The 18,907-nt window shown below is 41.3% G+C and overlaps 1 protein-coding gene across 9 annotated transcripts in view; it reads left to right on the forward strand.

Moving 5' to 3' along the window:
- The window catches only part of LOC123319848 (ephrin type-A receptor 7), a 152,280-nt gene that overhangs the window by 117,183 nt on the left and 16,190 nt on the right, over positions 1-18,907 (forward strand). For all 9 annotated transcript variants that reach the window (XM_044906828.1, XM_044906830.1, XM_044906832.1 and 6 more), the window contains exons 4-7: positions 11,194-11,374; positions 13,521-13,625; positions 16,151-16,296; positions 17,581-17,818. In XM_044906828.1, the coding sequence (XP_044762763.1) occupies positions 11,194-11,374; positions 13,521-13,625; positions 16,151-16,296; positions 17,581-17,818 (670 nt within the window). The remainder of the gene's footprint in view (positions 1-11,193; positions 11,375-13,520; positions 13,626-16,150; positions 16,297-17,580; positions 17,819-18,907) is intronic.

Raw genomic sequence — 18,907 nt, forward strand, 5'->3', positions numbered from 1 at the left:
TAGTAATAAATTGGAGGATTTCATCCATTTCGGTGCAACCGTTCGGTCTTGAGGAAGTTTTAACTGAACCCAACTTTTTGGGAAATTTTCGCAGATCGTCTTTAAAGGAATTAATCTTCCAGGAAAACTATCGTAGATCCAAACGTGATACGTATTCTGAAAGAGCAACTCTTCTAGTAATAAATTTGAGAATTTCATCCATCTCGGCACAACCGTTCGGTCTTGAGAGAGTTTTAACTGAACCCAACTTTTTGGAAATTTTCGCAGATCGTCTTTGAAGGAATTAATCTTCCAGGAAAACTATCGTAGATCCAAACGTGATACATATTCTGGAAGAGCAACTCTTTTAGTAATGAATTTGAGAATTTCATCCATCTCGGCGCAACCGTTCGGTCTTGAGGAAGTTTTAACTGAACCCAACTTTTTGGGAAATTTTCGCAGATCGTCTTTAGAGGAATTAATCTTCCAGGAAAACTATCGTAGATCCAAACGTGATACATATTATGAAAGAGGAACTCTTTTAGTAATAAATTTGAGAATTTCATCCATTTCGGCGCAACCGTTCGGTCTTGAGGAAGTTTTAACTGAACCCCACTTTTTGGGAAATTTTCGTAGGTCGTCTTTAGAGGAATTAATCTTCCAGGAAAACTATCGTAGATCCAAATGTGATACATATTCTGAAAGAGCAACTATTCTAGAAATAAATTTGAGAATTTCATCCATTTCGGCGCAACCGTTCGGTCTTGAGGGAGTTTTAACTGAACCCAACTTTTTGGGAAATTTTCGTAGGTCGTCTTTAGAGGAATTAATCTTCCAGGAAAACTATCGTAGATCTAAACGTGATACATATTCTGAAAGAGCAACTCTTCTAGTAAGAAATCTGAGAATTTCATCCATCTCGGCACAACCTTTCGGTCTTGAGGAAATTTTAACTGAACCCAACTTTTCGGGAATTTTTCGAAGGTCAACTTGCGAGTGTTTTTTCTCCAGGAAAATCATCGTAGATCCAAACATGATGCATATCCTAAAAGAGCAACTCTTTTTCGGTGCAGTGGCGGTTCTAGGGGTGATTTTGAGGTGAGGGCATAACTTTATATTTGAAATTCTGTAACGCGTTTGTTGATATAATATAAATGGGTATATCTTTATAATTGTAATATACATTATTGGTTTGATGAAAAAAAATGACGTGAAATGTATGCCTTCGAAGATACACAATCGAATATCGTCAATAATTGTGTTTCTTCAAACAACCTGTCATGCTTCGATCACCCTCCAAGTTTTATCGGATAGCATACCAGTTCCCCGTCAAATGAACCGTCGCTGCTGTTTGAATAAGTCGAATTCTCCCAAGACGACTCATTCCTTGGAAATCGATGTATTTATTCCGCGTTCGGGCCGTCCGCAGCCATAAATATTAATACTTCTTGTAGCGACAAATCGAACATCTGTTCGGGCTTATTCTCGGAGAAAAATAATTACGGGAAAACCTCCTCCCGTTCTTGCTTATCCAGCTGGCCGCGTCGCAGCCACCTCAGAATCCGATTGATTGTGTATAAATTGAATTAATTCAATCTTCGATCGCTTCGAAAAGAGGAGGACGAATTGAAATGTAAATCTGGACAAAGAAATGATTTTTCGTATGGGAAGAGCTCTCCCACCCCCGCGAACATAGACCGTTGCACGATAATAACAAGAGGGATATTTAAATAATCCCAATGATCCAATAAAAATTCATGACGCGGCGCTGAAAAAAGAGATAGGGGGCCGAGGGGAGAACGTTTCCATGGTAGCGAGATATTTCGTGAAATATGCTGGCTATTTGCCATTTGCAGCGATTTTTTTTCGAGGGCCGGAGGCTAATTGAAAGCGTTATGATAATTTCAAATGGCTACATAACGGACAGACCGGTGGGAGTACGTTTGTGCAGACAGAGAAAGATAAAGCGTGTGTATATTCGCAGAGAGAACCGACTCAGTTGGCTTGCAAACTTTTGGAAAATTGATATTGGTGAAGAGAAGAAGGAGCATCACGTTTCCAAGAGTTTCAACTGACAATGATGAACGATTTTTCATCCTTTTCCCTTATCCTTTTGAGTTTCTCTTCGCTGGAAGTAAGATTTCAGGTTGGCTGGTTGGTGTGAAAACACGCTGGGTGCAAAAAACGTCGTGCTTCGATCAACGTCAGTAGAGAGACTCGCGGAGCGTTGTAGTAATCAGTTTCAACATTTTTATCTAGGTAGTTTATGGATCTTAATCGCGATGATGGATAGGAATAAGACTGAAGGGGTATGTTTGAGTTTCGACGATCTTCTCCTCGGCCGTCGCTCATTTCCGCCCTAATTATCGCCGACTTCCCGATCCCGTGGAATTAATTCCGTTTTTGCCCATAAATAAAGGGCGTCCTCCCTCCCCGGCACGGGGGATTAAAACATCCGCAGCGGAGTCGATATCCGACCGGACAGCTGCTGGCCCCTTTTCGAAATTCGCAGATTTACGGACCCGGATTTGGGGATTATTTTTTGCATTTCAAAGGGAATTTTTTCTTGCGTTATTCGGGCGGGTTAGGTGTAGGGGGGGACCGAAAAATAATTTGGAAGATGCTCGAGAGTTTCAGTGGGATATGTTGCAGAGGGATGGGGATTTTTACCATGGAAATGACCGAGATTCAAAGGCTCACCATCGCTAGGACGCTGTGCAAGCATCTTTCAGGCAGAAACATTTGTTGAAATCTAACCTAGAAAGGAACTATCAGAAATGTGGTATAGCGGTAGCACATCTGTCTAAAATTAAGTGTTGATTCAATATAGAATTGCACTCCTGAGAACCCTCCAATGTGAATTCGAAAATGAAAAGTGGAAAAACAAAAAAGATTTTTTTCTCGTAAGTAGTGTCAGATATTTGAAAGTTTGGTATGAAAATATAGGTTTTCGAACACGTTGAATCTATTGCGAGCAATTTCGAAAGCCTATCTCCGTTCGTTTAGATTTTCATCTTGGAAATGGCATTTTTTCAAAAATTGCAATTTTCAATCTGCGATATCTCCTGTTATATTCGTCTGATCCAATTGGGATTTTCGGTTATATAATCAGCGTTGCCTAGGCTTCCACCATAGTACAAAAACTCGATTTCGAAAATTTCGATTTTTTGGGTCAAAAATGAGCAAGGGGTTAGACCCCCCTAAAATCACTTATTTGCTACTCAGTCTAAAAATCAGGATGTTCTATTACTGTCTTAGGATATGGAGTGCATAGAATTTGTTTTGAAGATTCTAGAAAACCAAACAGTTGATGATTCAATAGAGAATTGCACTCCAGAGAGCTCTTCGAAGTCAACTCGAAAATGAAAAGTGGAAAAACAAAAAAAATTATTTTCTCCTAAACGGAGCCAGATATTTGAAATTTTGGTATGAAAATATAGGTTTTCGAACACGCTGAATCTATTGCAAGTAATTCCGAAAGCCTATCTCCCTTCGTTTAGATTTTCATCTTCGAAATGGCATTTTTTCAAAAATTGCAATTTTCAATCTGCGATATCTCCTGTTATATTCGTCTGATCCAATTGGGATTTTCGGTTATATAATCAGCGTTGCCTAGGCTTCCACCCTAGCACAAAAACTCGATTTCGAAAATCTCGATTTTTTGGGTCAAAAATGAGCAAGGGGTTAGACCCCCCTAAAATCACCTATTTGCTACTCTGTCTCAAAATCAGGGTGTTCTATGAATGTCCTCAGATATGGAGTGCATAGAATTTGTTTCGAAGATTCTAGAAAACCAAACAGTTTATGATTCAATAGAGAATTGCACTCCAGAGAGCTCTTCGAAGTCAACTCGAAAATGAAAAGTGGAAAAACAAAAAAAATCATTTTCTCCTAAACTGGGCCAGATATTTGAAATTTTGGTATGGAAATGTAGGTTTTCGAACACGCTGAATCTATTGCAAGCAATTTCGAGAGCGTATCTCCGTTCGTTTAGATTTTCATCTTGAAAATGGCATTTTTCAAAAATTTCCAATTTTCAATCTGAGATATCTCCAGTTATAGTCGACAGATCCAATTGGGATTTTCAGTTATATAATCAGCGTTGCCTAGGCTTCCACCCTAGCGCAAAAACTCGATTTCGAAAATCTCGATTTTTTTGGTCAAAAATGAGCAAGGGGTTAGACCCCCCTAAAATGACATATTTGCTACTCTGTCTCACAAACAGGATGTTCTGTTACTGTCTTAGGATATGGAGTGCATAGAATTCGTTTTGAAGATTCTAGAAAACCAAACAGTTGATGATTCAATAGAGAATTGCACTCCAGAGAGCTCTTCGAAGTCAACTCGAAAATGAAAAGTGGAAAAACAAAAAAAATTATTTTCTCCTAAACAGTGTCAGATATTGGAAAGTTTGGTATGAAAATATAGGTTTTCGGACAAGCTGAATCTATTGCGAGCATTTTCGAAAGCCTATCTCCCTTCGTTCAGATTTTCATCTTAGAAATGGCATTTTTCAAAAATTTGCAATTTTCAATCTGCGATATCTCCTGTTATATTCGACAGATCCAATTGGGATTTTCGATTATATAATCAGCGTTGCCTGGGCTTCCACCCTAGCACAAAAACTCGATTTCGAAAATCTCGATTTTTTTCGGTCAAAAATGAGCAAGGGGTTAGACCCCCCTAAAATGACCTATTTGCTACTCTGTCTGAAAATCAGGATGTTCTTTTACTATCCTAGGATATGGAGTGCATAGAATCTGTTCTGAAGATTCTAGAAAACCAAACAGTTGATGATTCAATAGAGAATTGCACTCAGGAGAGCCCCCCAAAGTGAACTCAAAAATGAAAAGTGGAAAAACAAAAAAAATTATTTTCTCCTTAACAGTGTCAGATATTGGAAATTTTGGTATGAAAATATAGGTTTTCGGACACGCTGAATCTATTGCGAGCATTATCGAAAGCCTATCCCCCTTCGTTCAGATTGTCATCTTAGGAATGGCATTTTTTCAAAAATTGCAATTTTCAATCTGCGATATCTCCTGTTATATTCGTCTGAACCAATTGGGATTTTCGGTTATATAATCAGCGTTGCCTAGGCTTCCACCCTAGCACAAAAACTCCATTTCGAAAATCTCGATTTTTTTGGTCAAAAATGAGCAAGGGGTTAGACCCCCCTAAAATCACTTATTTGGTACTCTGTCTCACAAACAGGATGTTCTATTACTGTCTTAGGATATGGAGTGCATAGAGATTGTTTCGAAGATTCTAGAAAACCAAACAGTTGATGATTCAATAGAGAATTGCACTCCAGAGAGCTCTTCGAAGTCAACTCGAAAATGAAAAGTGGAAAAACAAAAAAAATTATTTTCACCTAAACAGTGTCAGATATTGGAAAGTTTGGTATGAAAATATATGTTTTCGCACACGCTGAATCTATTGCGAGCATTTTCGAAAGCCTATCTCCCTTCTTTTAGATTTTCATCTTCGAAATGGCATTTTTTCAAAAATTGCAAATTTCAATCTGCGATATCTCCTGTTATATTCGTCTGATCCAATTGGAATTCTCGGTTCTATAATCAGCGTTGCCAAGACTTTCACCCTAGGTTGTAAACTCGATTTCGAAAATCTAGATTTCCTGGATAAAAAATATGCAAGGGATTAGACCCCCCCTTCAATGAGCTTTTTGCACCTCTGTCTAAATATAATGACCATTCACTGGGGGATCACAGGAAATGAAGAGGCCAGTACCTACACTTGCCAGGTAACAAACTCCTTGCATTGTCCTGGAACATTTTTGTGGTATAGGAAAATGCAAATATAAGAGCAAGTTTCAGGAGAAGGAAAAAACCTGAAAAGAATGACTCTAGACTAAATTTCCGAGACTGAAACACTCCAAGAAACTCCTCTGGAAATGCCTTGGTCCAGAAACTTTCAGGAGCGAAGAGATAATCTCCTTGAAGCCATCCCAGATACTGAATTCCATTAAAACTCTGGAACTGGAGGACAAGTTCTGGACGAGAGGTAGATCTCAAGGTCACAGTGAACACAACCCCCTCGAAATATACATTTACACCCTGTAATCAACCGAAAGAGGTAGCCGAACGTAAGGACCAACCAAATCTCATCCGAGATGCGAAAAACCGACGATATCCAGCGGGCTTGGGATACCGCAAAGAAAAAAAAACTCATTTTCCTAAGCAGGGGGAATTTTATATTGTTTCCGACTGCCTGATTGAAAATATATCGCGACGATGGCCCATCTCATCAGCGGAATCGGGTCAATATTTGAATAATTCTCAATTTATGTTTACATTTTCGATCGACTGCGAAGAGATTTATTTGCTCCTTCCATTCTCTCTTACTCTTCCGAATGACTTTCATTACGCGGCTTATTCGGATTTACTTTTGGGCCTTTCTAGGCCTCGAGCTGCTGTCGTTAAGATCCATCTCGGCTGGAGGACCGTTAATTTGGAGGAAAAAATTCACTTCCAAGAACTGGAGAGGGCTGTAATGAATTGATCCACTCTGCGTTCTACCATTCGTTCATAAATAATGGACGTTTCGGTTCTTTCATTCGTCGTTCGAACTCGTTTCGTTTTTAGTTGCTCTACAATACGTAAATTGTGGATTTTAAGGGTGGTGGGGTTGTAATGAAAAACTAGATCACCTTCCTGAGGTCGTAATACTTTCAAATCTCCACGAATGATGCTCAAACCATCGGTAGATAAGTCTTGTCTTCCACGTCTACCCGGTAGCGAACTCCGCATCGATACGGCGCTTGTAGTTTGTAGCCGAAGAAAAAAAACAGGGTCCGACCGGCCGCCCGCTTCCTCTCGCGCGTCCCAATAAAAATACCGCGCCTACTCGATCGTCCGTCGGTTGTTATACCTCGCGGGGTTGACCGCTGTTTTTCGAGAAACCGCACCACAGGACGTCGTACGCTTTTAGTGCCCCGACACTCGTAATTCCGCAGAGTTATTCCCTACGAACTGTCAGGTAGAAATGTCGACCGAATGTGAGGTTATGAGCGCGGCCGGGGAACGCCGAACAAATGATGGGACGCGTCCGGCGCCAGGGACGTACTCTAAAACGTCGAAAAATCTTGGTCGAACCTCGAATTGTCACTGGGAGAGACGCTGTTCCTCGTGGATTGAAAGCGGGCTCCAATGGGGCCTAGATTTCACCCTCCAATCCATATGGTCTTCGGGAAGATTCATATTTGGAAGTGAGGGGTCGAAACTTGCCAGAGGAATCTTTCTTCCAGCCTTCGGGCAGTTGTTCAACGATTGAGCTTAGTCTACACCAGGAGCCTACGCAATTCGATTAAACAAGCCTTGAGTCTTCTGTGTCTTCTGAAAACATCTTTAGGAGATCTCGAATCACTCGTGAATAGTTCCAGCCACTTGTATGGAACTCCTGTGGAAGTTCCACTGCCCTGGAAGGTTTCGCCAGGCTTCCAGAGCCTCAAACTTTAATCTTGTGTGCTTTGTTAATACTTCGACATGTCATAAACTACGTTGACTAAGTCAGAATCAACGTATCTTCTGTCAAACCCAATTACCCATCCATCTTGTGAACACAGTAATCTGGTACTCTCAGCAGTAGTTTGTCCCCTTTGAACTATTAATACAGCTTTAAAACTCCATAGCGTCCGTGGCTTAGTGGTTAGAAGCGTCGGCTCAGTATTTCCCAACCGCAAGGTACTGAGTTCGAGCCCGGGCTAGAGAAGGAATTTTTCTAGTTCATACGGGTATGGCCTTTCGCTGTTGGTTTCAAATTAACAGTGCTGTGCCTAAGGTGGCATAAGGACACAGTAACAAAGCCTACACAGAACACAACTGATTCTCCGAACTCGCTCAAGCTTACGGAGCTTCTGAGGGGTACTTTGGTACCTATGGAGGATCAGGATGAATATGAATATAAAGTCTCTCCTCGAGTGTAAAGGGTTCATTTCGTGAGAGGCCTGATTGCGGCTTGATTATAACTCAGAATTTCACTTGACCTGCCTCACCAGATCCTCTCAAACACTCCTTGAGCCAAGTCCCTATTCGAAAGATGCTCAAAAGTTTGGTCCAGCACCAGTAAGTTAGACCCTTGTAGATATGAATCGTCCTTTGATGGACTACCTTTGTGAAGCTTCAAAACCTCGTTAAGGTCAACAACTTCATTGACCTCTCATCTGAATCCTCTTCTGCCATGTCAGAACGTATCTCCGAACGGAATGGACAGAGTCCATCCCTGCGTCCGGCGAGATCCCACGTTGGAGGATGACTGTCCCTGGTTTGGGGTCACTAGAAGCAAGATGGCATTCTGCATTGTTTATGGACGGTCCGCATTAAACCGGCGTTCGAAAACAATATTGAAATTCGGCATTTGTGTACGTTCCACGTCAGACACGGAATGGATGCTGCGTCTCGCCTCTCCAAATTAATCGATTCGTTTGGGAATTGGTGCGGAGGTGGGAGGATATACATAGGAAATGGCATCTCTTCGACGGGTTACCTGGAGAATGGTTTGGTACAGGTCACAAGTCACAAGTCTTGAACACTTATCTCAGGTACCATGTATGATCCTCGTTTGAGGTGGTTTCTGAGGTCAAACTCAAGAATTTTGAGGAATATGCGTTTGTTGGTCTGGTAATTCACCAATTTCGAATGGAAATGGTTGGTTTGCGATTTTGGGAGTTTTGTTGTTCAATACCTTACGTCTTTGATGCTGAAGCGGACTGGTACCTATCAGGAATTAAGACTAGTTCCAACCTAAAGTCTATTGTGCCTCCCATCAGAGCTGTTCTCACAACTGTGCTATCTACAGCTCGTTCTCCAGCTGCCTAAGCCCTCTTAGAGGGCTTCGAGGTGACTTAGTCCTTATTCTTTTTATGACTTCCTCGTCCAAGACATTCCTTGAGCAGGCATTCTCTCCAGAGTGATTCCCTTTTGGCTTCTTCCTTCCCTTTAGGTGCATTTTATTGAAATATTACATCGAGATCAGATTATCTGACTTTCGTGAGGTGTCCAGTATCCCTCCAGCTCTACAGAAAGTCTTACAGCCCCTTTACTCGCTAGCCTTCTTATGAACGTATCATCTAACCAAACACTAAGTACGTGAAGTTCATTTTTAGAACACTCTTGTATACCTTCACTCCTTGCCAGGGATATTTTCTCCTCTGGATCCAAATGATAAGTGATTCAGTTTATTGAGACTTGCAGCTCAACCATTTCCTTGTAGATATTCCACCTTCAAAGTGAATATATCAAGGTTATGGTGTTGAGACATCTACAATCGTCATCCTCTCTTCTCGCTCGATGTGACGTTCAAGTAGGGAGTAGATAAACCAGATCGATACACGATCCAGACGTCACTCGACCATTAGGTTCTTCTGCGGCGGCCGAACGTGCACAATCCGTTAACGTGTGTGCGACCGAACCTGTTCTATCTGCCCATCCTCCTCGCCCATCTCCAATAATATCATTCGTTCGACGAAACGGTTGCCTGACAGTCGCTGACAGACGGATAAACGTCGTACGGAAGGAAACGTGCCTCGGCCTATCAATTATCGACGACCGTCGAAGGGCCACTCACGTCCGGACGTCTTCGTACACGCGTTTCGGAACACGTAACACGTACGGAGCGTGGTTATTAGTCGCCATGGCAACGTTACGTCCTGGAAGGCCACCCCTGGACTGCGCTAGTCCAACCGGGCGAATTCGAAGATGTTGCGCGGGGGAATCCGGCTCGAAGGACCAAATTTGCAACTAGAGAGATTGCTGAGTTCTTCAATTCTAGGAGTCCTTGTCTCTCATCGCAAAGGTTTTGGGAGTTTTTTCAAGTGAAAGCAGCTTGACCATACCACCTTGATGAGATACTAAAAACGAGAAATACGGGGCTGGATATTTTTAGGAAATTACAGAATGTAAATGAACGTCGAATTAAACTGGAGGCCTTTGTGTAAAACTGGCCGATCGGAGGTCAAAAACGGAAAGGATCCCTGGGTGCAAAATTAATTCTTGATACAAAGTTGAAAAGGTCATTTAACGCGAGAGCTCCATCTCCCTGTGATCCTCAATTAAACCCTTCCAACTCCAAGACATTCCAGGGCATCCTTTCTTGTCCGTTCTGTACAATGCCCGCCCGTCAAAACGTTATCCATTCGAGAAACGATCGTAAAAGGGCACGGAACGCCAACCCTTTGTATCAGCCCCAATTTGCGTGGATTCGTTTCATTTAAATACACTTCAGTTGACCCTAATTTTCGATGTTGTGTTGGGGGCGCCAAACGGTTATTTCCTCGTGGGTCTAGATGGCCCATTAAGGGCTGTTAATATTTAGTAGTTTCATCATCCAGCTTAGCGAACTGTTTGGGGTCAAATGGAGATGCTGTCGATTCGAAATAAGTCCATGCCGACGGTTTGATTGAACGCTTCTCGTGGAGGAAATGGCTCTGTGTACCTCGGAGGGGGACGGTTGATGTTTTTAATTATTCAGACTTTTTAATGGCATTAATGGCAAATCCCATATGGTGTATTGTCAAGATTACCCCTGCGTTCATTAATAAGTAAATGTTTCATTTGGGATTAACATTAAGGGATCGCTTTGTTGCATAGTTCATTACTAGGGAACTTGAGAATAGTATCACAATTTATAAGGGAGGAAAAAGAATAGATAAATTCGATAAAGCTACTAAATTCACAGAAATCTCCCGAACAAGTCTCCCAGCGGAGAAAACCACAGATAACCTGTATAAAATACGTTTAAAACTCCATAAAACGTAATAGCACATGTACTCATTCTGTGTCCAGTAGTAATTAAGACCTCTGAACGCGGAGAAGATTAGATAAATTTCGAACCATGGTGTTTTTCGTTGGGTACTCTTCTTCTTTACGTACGTCGTTCGGCTTACGTTTTCGGAACTAAATTATACCCAGTTTAGGGACGTTTTTCACGTGGATGAACGTTTTATAGACGATCTCCACGCTAGCTCTGAGGTTGTTAATTATGGCCCGCGATAAAAAGTATGTATTTCGCTAACAACTTCAGCACCTGGCGTTCGAAGAAGAACCAACACGTTTTTTTTTTATTCTCTCCCTTTCCACAAGAAAATCATCGAGATGAACACGTTAGTTTTAACTGATTCAACCCTTTTGCAACTGACACCAACGACGTTTTTTCAATTATCGGATTTCGTTCACGAAGATTGAATTTTACTTTCAGTGGGTCGAGGAGTCGTTCACCAACTTCCAGAAAGCAATCAACTGGCGATCTTACGTGGTCTGCGATGTCGCCTACAACAACGTCAACAATTGGCTGTGGACGCCCTTCATCGACAGAGGCGTCGCGAACAGGATCTACATCGAGATCAAGTTCACCATCAGGGATTGCAGCCTTTTTCCAGGTGAGTTGTTCGAAATATACGGGAAGTGTGTTTAGATCCTTGTACGAGGTGTAACCAGGATGTGTGAAATAATGTACGGGCAATGCAGGTATTGTTTTTATTAAATCTTGGATTTTTCGTGAAATGTTGTGATTTTATGTTTCTTGTTGATGTATAACGAAGGGTTTGAATGAAGAAAGCACTGTTTTTTCCTATTGGTCAACTTTCTCGAGTTTGGTGAATATATGAGGAGGGATTTCTGTTAATTTCCAAGCTGCCATTTAAAGTTACCATCAAATTCAATCCAGAGCATTGCTGAATTTTCGTTACCAACAATAAATCTACAGAAAGACTCAAAAACCAAACTATCGGTGCGATCAAACCTATAATCTCTTAGGGCTATTTGCGACTGTGTGCTCTCCTGTGACTGAAGAGACCCAACAGTGACCTAAAGATCCTTCCACACTCCGGGCATGGATTGTCACCAACCAGATCTGGCTGATTCTTCTCGAGTCTCCATTATAACTGTGGACCAAAGACCTCCACTGTGATCTGTCTAACTCTAGTCGTTGCCAGTTATGATTGGCATTAACTGATTTTAGGGATTGATGCAGTATATCCTTAAGCCACTTATACTGGCCTCCTGGTTTCCGAGCTCCCTCTGTGAATTCGCCATACAGAGCTATTTTGGGGAGTCTTGTGTCTTGCATCCTCAGAATGTGGCCGCTCCATCTGAGTGGGGCCCTCATTACTTGAGCCCCAATTGTTAAACAACTCGCGCGCCGCAAGACTTCTGTGTTCGAAACTTTGTGGAACCATCCGATGTGCATTATTTATCTTAGATGACGTTGTTGCGTTTGTTTAAGGTTTAATATGTCGCCTGTAGGGCGTCCAGCTCTCGCTTCCGTAAAGAAGCGTTGGTAGGACGACTGCTTCGTAAACAGCTGTCTTGGTCTTCAGATTGAGGTCGTGATTTTGAAACACTCGGTCCTTCAGCTTCCAGAATGCCCGTGATGCCGAATTGATACGGTTGTGTATTTCCGTGTCCAGTTTAGCCTTAGTATTTATGAAACTTCCAAAGTATTTGAACTGTTCGACCTGTTCTAGAGTTTCATCCTCCAGGCTGATATCTGTTTGAAGGCTTTCTGGCGGACTTACAAGGATTTTGGTTTTGTCGATATTGTATCTAAGGCCTGAAGCTTCGTATATATGTTTATAGGTGTCCAACATTATCTGTAGATCCTCTGAGCTGCTAGCGATAAGTGCGCAGTCGTTTGCATATAGAGTGAAATAGTGTACAGTGAAGAAATCACTGTTTTTTCCTATTGGTCATCTTTCTCGAATTTGGTGAATATAGGAGGAGGAGTTTCTCTTCATTTCCGAGCTGCCAACCCTTCCTAAATTCTCCCTCTCCCTCCTTCAAATTTGATCCTGACCAACGCCAGATCAAGGAAAATTACGTGTGTTAAAATCCTTGTACGAGGTATAACCAGGATGAGTGAAATAATGTACGGACAACGCACATATTGTTTTTATTTCATCTTGGATTTTTGTGAGATTTTGTGATTTTATGTTTCTTGTTGATGTATAAGGAAGGCTTGGAACGAAGAAAGAACTGTTTTTTTCGTATTGGTCAACTTTCTCGAGTTTCTGTTAATTTCCAAGCTTCCAACCCTTCTTAAAATCACCATCATTCCATCCTGACCAACGCAGCTCCGGAAAAATTACGGGCAGTGTGTTAAAATCCTTATACGAGGTGTAACCAGGATGTGTGAAATAATGTACGGGCAACGCACACATTGTTTTTATTTCATCTTAGATTTTTGTGATATTTTGTGATTTTATGTTTCTTGTTGATGTATAACGAACGTTTAGAATGTAGAAAGCACTGTTTTTTCCTATTGGTCAACTTACTCGAGTTTGGCGAATATAAGAGGAAGGGTTTCTGTTAATTTCCGAGCTGCCAACCCTCCCTAAAGTCACCATCAAACTCCATCCTGACCAACGCCGGATCCATAAAAATTACCAACTTTCCTCCCCCGCTTAACCGAATTACGGAAGAAGCGATGAAACCAAAAATTCTCGCAATCTCGTTACCCTTCCACGGGGCGAGAACCGAAATTTTTCGTATCCTCAAACTTCTTGCTGATTCGATTCTGTGTTTCAGGCAACGCGCTGTCCTGCAAGGAAACTTTCAGCCTGCATTACTACGAGTTCGACGCCGCCACCAGGGAACCGCCTCCGTGGGACGCGGAGCGCTACAAACTAATTGGTAAGAACCCCTTTAAGACGTTGCGAATTCATTACGTTATGTTAGGGGTGGGGAAGGGGTGCGTGGCGTGGAGTTTTAAGTGGGACCTAATATGGAATTTTCGGTAGTTCTGATTAGATTAGGGTCGGCCGCGTTCTTATTCTCGCGTAATTTTCGTTTCCTTCAACTTTACGATGGTAACGAAGAGGTAATTAGGGTGTAGTGTTTCGCGTAATGGAGCATGGGGGTGGGGGAGGTTCCTGCAGTTTGAATTATGGGGATGCGACGGTATCTAGTCGTCTTAGAAGGTTTCCGTGGATCATGGAAATAATGCGATGCCATAGCAACGAACAATAACTGTTTAGAAGTGTCAAAAGTCGAACCAGAGAAGTTGAAGATAAAGCGACTTGAGGAAAATTCGAAATTTGATCTTTTGGGTAATTTTACCTCTTTGTCGAATGCCTCAAAACCTGCAATGTTACTCCCTAAATGTAATGAACAAGATTGTAATGAATCCCAGTTTTCTGAGGAAAATTGGAGTTCATTTTAGTGCATTCCTTTCGTTTTACCTTTTCCGCCTTTGAAAATATTTAATTCTCAAATACTCAGTACGTTCATTCCGATAGGCAGAGTAAATGTAAAAAACCGTTTATCTGTGTTTAACGTTGTGTTTCTTGCATGCCGTTGAAGATTTCAACGTTTTTCTGATGTTGGTATGCGATAAACCGGAGCTGACGACGTTTTTCATTCTTGTCGCATTCTGGAATTTTCAGATTTTTAACGTGTGGGGGGATTTGCCTATAAAAGCAAATTTTCCCCCGCGACGGTCACTTTTGCTCTTTTACTTCAGTCTTTCGCGTGGTGACTTCTGTTTTTGATTCTGTTACTTCAGTCGTTTTTACTGCTCTTTTGCTTCAGTTAGTTCTATGCTCCGTACTTTCTGCGATTCGACGTTTAAGAATAATTTTGTGTTGCTAGCATCAGTGATATTAAGAATTGATTTTTTTTCCTTTGATTTCCGCGAGTGCCTGAAACAAAGGAGGCAGGTCCCCGTCTTTACCGTTCGGTTTCTTTGTTAGACCTACACCGGTTACTTCTTTGACTTTGACACTGCTGTACCGTATCGCTTTCTGTTATCTTTTATCGTACTTTACCCTGTTTCGCTAGTCTGACTTTTCCCTTCGCTATCAGTCATGGTGCGTAAGCCCTTGGGGTACTGAAGGGAAAGTCCCGTCAACCCCCCTGTTCGCGTTTCGCGTCATAAGTGTTGAAACCGAAATCTCTTCTTTTCTATCAGTCATGGCGCGTAAGCCCTTGGGGTAGAGAATAAGAGATACCGCTCGTCGTCAGTGAAATCCCGTAGTTGCGCTAAAAATAGACCTTTTATTCGCTAGCACTCGTTATAGCCCTTGGGGTAGCGAATAGAAGTCTCGTATAGACCCGCCCTGGTTGTGTTTCATTTCTGGAGAAATACAATTACATCCCGATACCGTATAACAAGTCCTTAGTATTTGTTCCGTCAGTTCTGGTTGGCGCATTTTATTGAACCTTTGATTTTTCACTGCACCCGGTATAAACTTTATAAAGTGCTCGTGACCGGATAGAATTTTCCGAATGTATGTTCGCTTATAGGTTTGCTCATATTTCATACCTACACATATTTCCCTTGTACATATAATCAGTTTCCGAACTGGTACATAATTTGGTTTTGACTACTTCGTTATCGCTACCACCCTAAATAACAGCGAACTCTGCCTCCGACTAGCAGCTACTCTGGTAGGTTTGCTATTCTTCCTAATGAAAAGAATAGCTGGCGCTCGAGGTAACGTGGTTACCTCGGATGATGTTTGTGTTTATTTCGCGAGTTAGCATCAATGTGAATGGGATCCCATCGAATTTTGCCCACCCTGTACTAGGTTCAGTTTCCTTTTTTTTTCCAATCGAAAAAGTGTAGCGTTCCTCGCGTATTCGATCGAAGTAATCGAGTGTCGATTTTTATAGAGCCGTCAACGACGTCGAAGAAAGACCAGTCCGCGCGATAAAAATTCCAACAAGGAACGCTGATCGCCTCTCATTTGCCTATTCATCGGATTTTTACCGGATCGGTCTAAAAATTCGAATGCCTGCCCATTCTAGAACCGGTTGTGGCTCGCCCGATATACGCCGGATAAACAGAACGCCCCATTCAATGTACCCAGGCTAGTGACATAATTATTGGTTTATGCGACAACGAAAAAGGACAGAGATAAATGACTAATTAACGATCGATCCGGTTGAAATCTTATTTTACAACGACCGACGGCTTTCGCAACTTCGATCTCGTTTTCTTGCGAGTGGGCATTCCGAGGTGTGAATTTCCTCCGAAGGATACCGGCTGTAGCTTGTATTTTTGCCATTTTTCAAGTCTTTCTGATATACTTCTGAGTATATAGGGAGGTAATGATAAGTTCCGGGACGTTCAGAGCAAATACGGAGCAGGTACAAGTCCGAAGGTTTTCCTGATGCTTTTTTCCGATGTATTTTGAAGCCATTATGTTTTTCCGCAGGTCGCATAGCCGCAGGGGAAGGTCGGTTCAACTCCAACAGCGAGGTCAACATCAACACCGAAGTTAAGAGCATTCCTGTGACGAAAAGGGGTGTATATTTCGCATTCAGGGACCAAGGAGCGTGTATTTCATTATTAGCTATTAAGGTGAGTCCAAACATTTCGTGGCGGCAGATGGGGTGGAAAATACAGGGGGAATTTTAAAAAAACAGCGAGTAACCGTTGGAATTTTCGTCGGTATATACTGCACCTAGTGGGGAAGGTAAGTGGGGAAAAGCAGGTGGTTTTGTGGGTTCGAAAAAGGGTTTGTTTATGCAAACGAAAGACGAATAATCAGAGTCAAGCCAGAAGAGACCAAGAAAGCTCGTGAAAATTGAGTTTTTTTGACCTCGAGAATCTACTGTTGAAATATCTGTACGAGTCAAATACTCACCCTGTATAAACAGAGAATAGTTGGTCGAATAGTTGAGGCTTCATTTAGCAACTGCGAGTAGAGTAGTTACGAATGAGGTGCAAATCATAACGAACATTGTTATCTTCAGCAAAATGAAATGATAATAATAATATAACCATCATATACAGTGATTTAACTTTGGTGTACTTATAGACTTGATTCTACGGGTCATAATGTGAAAAAAAAACTTCAAATCAACAATAAAAACGTTTTCATCTTAGTCGACAGAGATTTCCGAACAGTTTTCTTGTCAATCCGCTGGCGTGCGAACCCAGGGGGAGCAAAGGACAAACCGACCATCCTGAACCCCTGGAGAGTCAAAAAAAATATATATACTGATGTCATTTTCATACGAATAACTGACGAATCGTTTGGGCGACTCGCGGAACGTCCCAAAAAGGATTAAAGATGATTCTCGCTTTGAAAATGACCACCGGACTTACAAACATGCCGATATGCAAGAGTTGCTCCATAAAAGCCGAGCTGAAACTTATCCAAACAAACGGACGATACCCAAATGAATTTCATTGCATTTGAACCGAATCTTTCCCTCCGAAAAGTGAATTTGCGAAATCCCAATTAGGAGATATTGCATCGCAGTCAACTTTTCTGCCGCGTTCTGCGGAGATACTTTATTAATGAAAAGAAAAACATGAAATTTTCATCGGGCGGGGAGCATATACATATATACGACGGGGTTGAAATGAGAAATAGAGCGAGGGCGGCCAAATTCCAATATCCAGACTGGGATCCAATAGGGGATGATTATGCAGTCTGCAGCAGTAGCGTCACTTTCTCTTTCTCTGCTATGAAAATAATCAATACCGCCGCCGAGCGGCCGGCAGCGGAGGAAGATGCAGCTTTATTACGGAAATATGAGCGGTCTCTCACGTACGGGGGGAGGCCAAAAACAATGGGATTCCTCCCCCTTTCTTTTTTTTTATTTCCATCCATAACCTCCATCCCTTCTGTTCCAGGTTTATTATATAACTTGCCCGGAGGTGACCATCAATTTTGCCAAATTTCCCGCCACGCCTACGGGCAAAGAAGTGACTGTGATAGAACAGGCGGTGGGCACTTGCGTGGACAACGCCGAAGTTGTGGACGCCAAGCCCGTCTACCTTTGCAAGGGGGACGGAAAATGGACACTGCCATCTGGCGGATGCAAGTGCAAGGCCGGCTTCCAGCCGGACATCGAGAAACAAACGTGCGACGGTAAGTAAAAAAAAAATAAAGGAAAAATAAAAAAAGAAATTAGGAAAAATAAAAAAAATCTCCAATCAATAAACTATATATTCCTTGTTTGACATCTGTGTTTTGTTGAGAAAGTTCCCAAAAAAATAAAAAAGTAAAAAGAAAAAAAAAAGAAAATCAACAAGTTAGTCTTTTTAAAATCTTTTGTTGATTGAAATACGGCCTGAAAAAAAAAGTCATGATGTTAAAACTCGGCCAATATCTCTTCAGTTTCATCTATAAAAAAAATGTGGAGCCATCGTTGAAGATATAGAAAAAAAAAGTGTTAATCTTCCCAACTTTTTTCATTAATTTTCATCAAATCCTTCTAAAAAAATTGTCCTTGTTGGACAGCAGGGTTTCTTTCTGATTCGTTATGAACTGTAATCTACGGTTCGAGATTTGTTGAGAAAGTTCCCGAAAAAAAAATAAAAAGTAAGAAGAAAAAAAAAACCTTCGATCAACAAATTAATTTTCATAAAATATTTTGTTGATCAAACCACAGACTGGGAAAAAAGTCATAATGTTAAATCTCGACCAACATCTCTTCAGTTTCATCTATATTTTCCTCGAGGAAAAAATGTGGAGCCATCGTTGAAGATATAGAAAAAAAAGTGTTAATCTTCCCAACTTTTTTCATTAATTTTCATCAAATCCTTCTAAAAAAATTGTCCTTGTTGGGCAGCAGGGTTTCTTTCTGATTCGTTATGAACTGTTATCTACGGTTCGAGATTTGTTGAGAAAGTTCCCGAAAAAAAAATAAAAAGTAAAAAGAAAAAAAAAAACCTTCGATCAACAAATTAATTTTCATAAAATCTTTTGTTGATTAAACCACAGACTGGGAAAAAAGTCATAATGTTAAATCTCGACCAACATCTCTTCAGTTTCATCTATATTTTCCTCGAGGAAAAAATGTGGAGCCATCGTTGAAGATATAGAAAAAAAAAGTGTTATAATCTTCCCAACTTTTTTCATTAATTTTCATCAAATCCTTCTAAAAAAATTGTCCTTGTTGGAGAGCAGGGTTTCTTTCTGATTCGTTATGAACTGTAATCTACGGTTCGAGATTTG

The sequence above is a fragment of the Coccinella septempunctata genome, chromosome 9 (assembly GCF_907165205.1).
Source record: "Coccinella septempunctata chromosome 9, icCocSept1.1, whole genome shotgun sequence".
NCBI classification, from domain to species: domain Eukaryota; kingdom Metazoa; phylum Arthropoda; class Insecta; order Coleoptera; family Coccinellidae; genus Coccinella; species Coccinella septempunctata.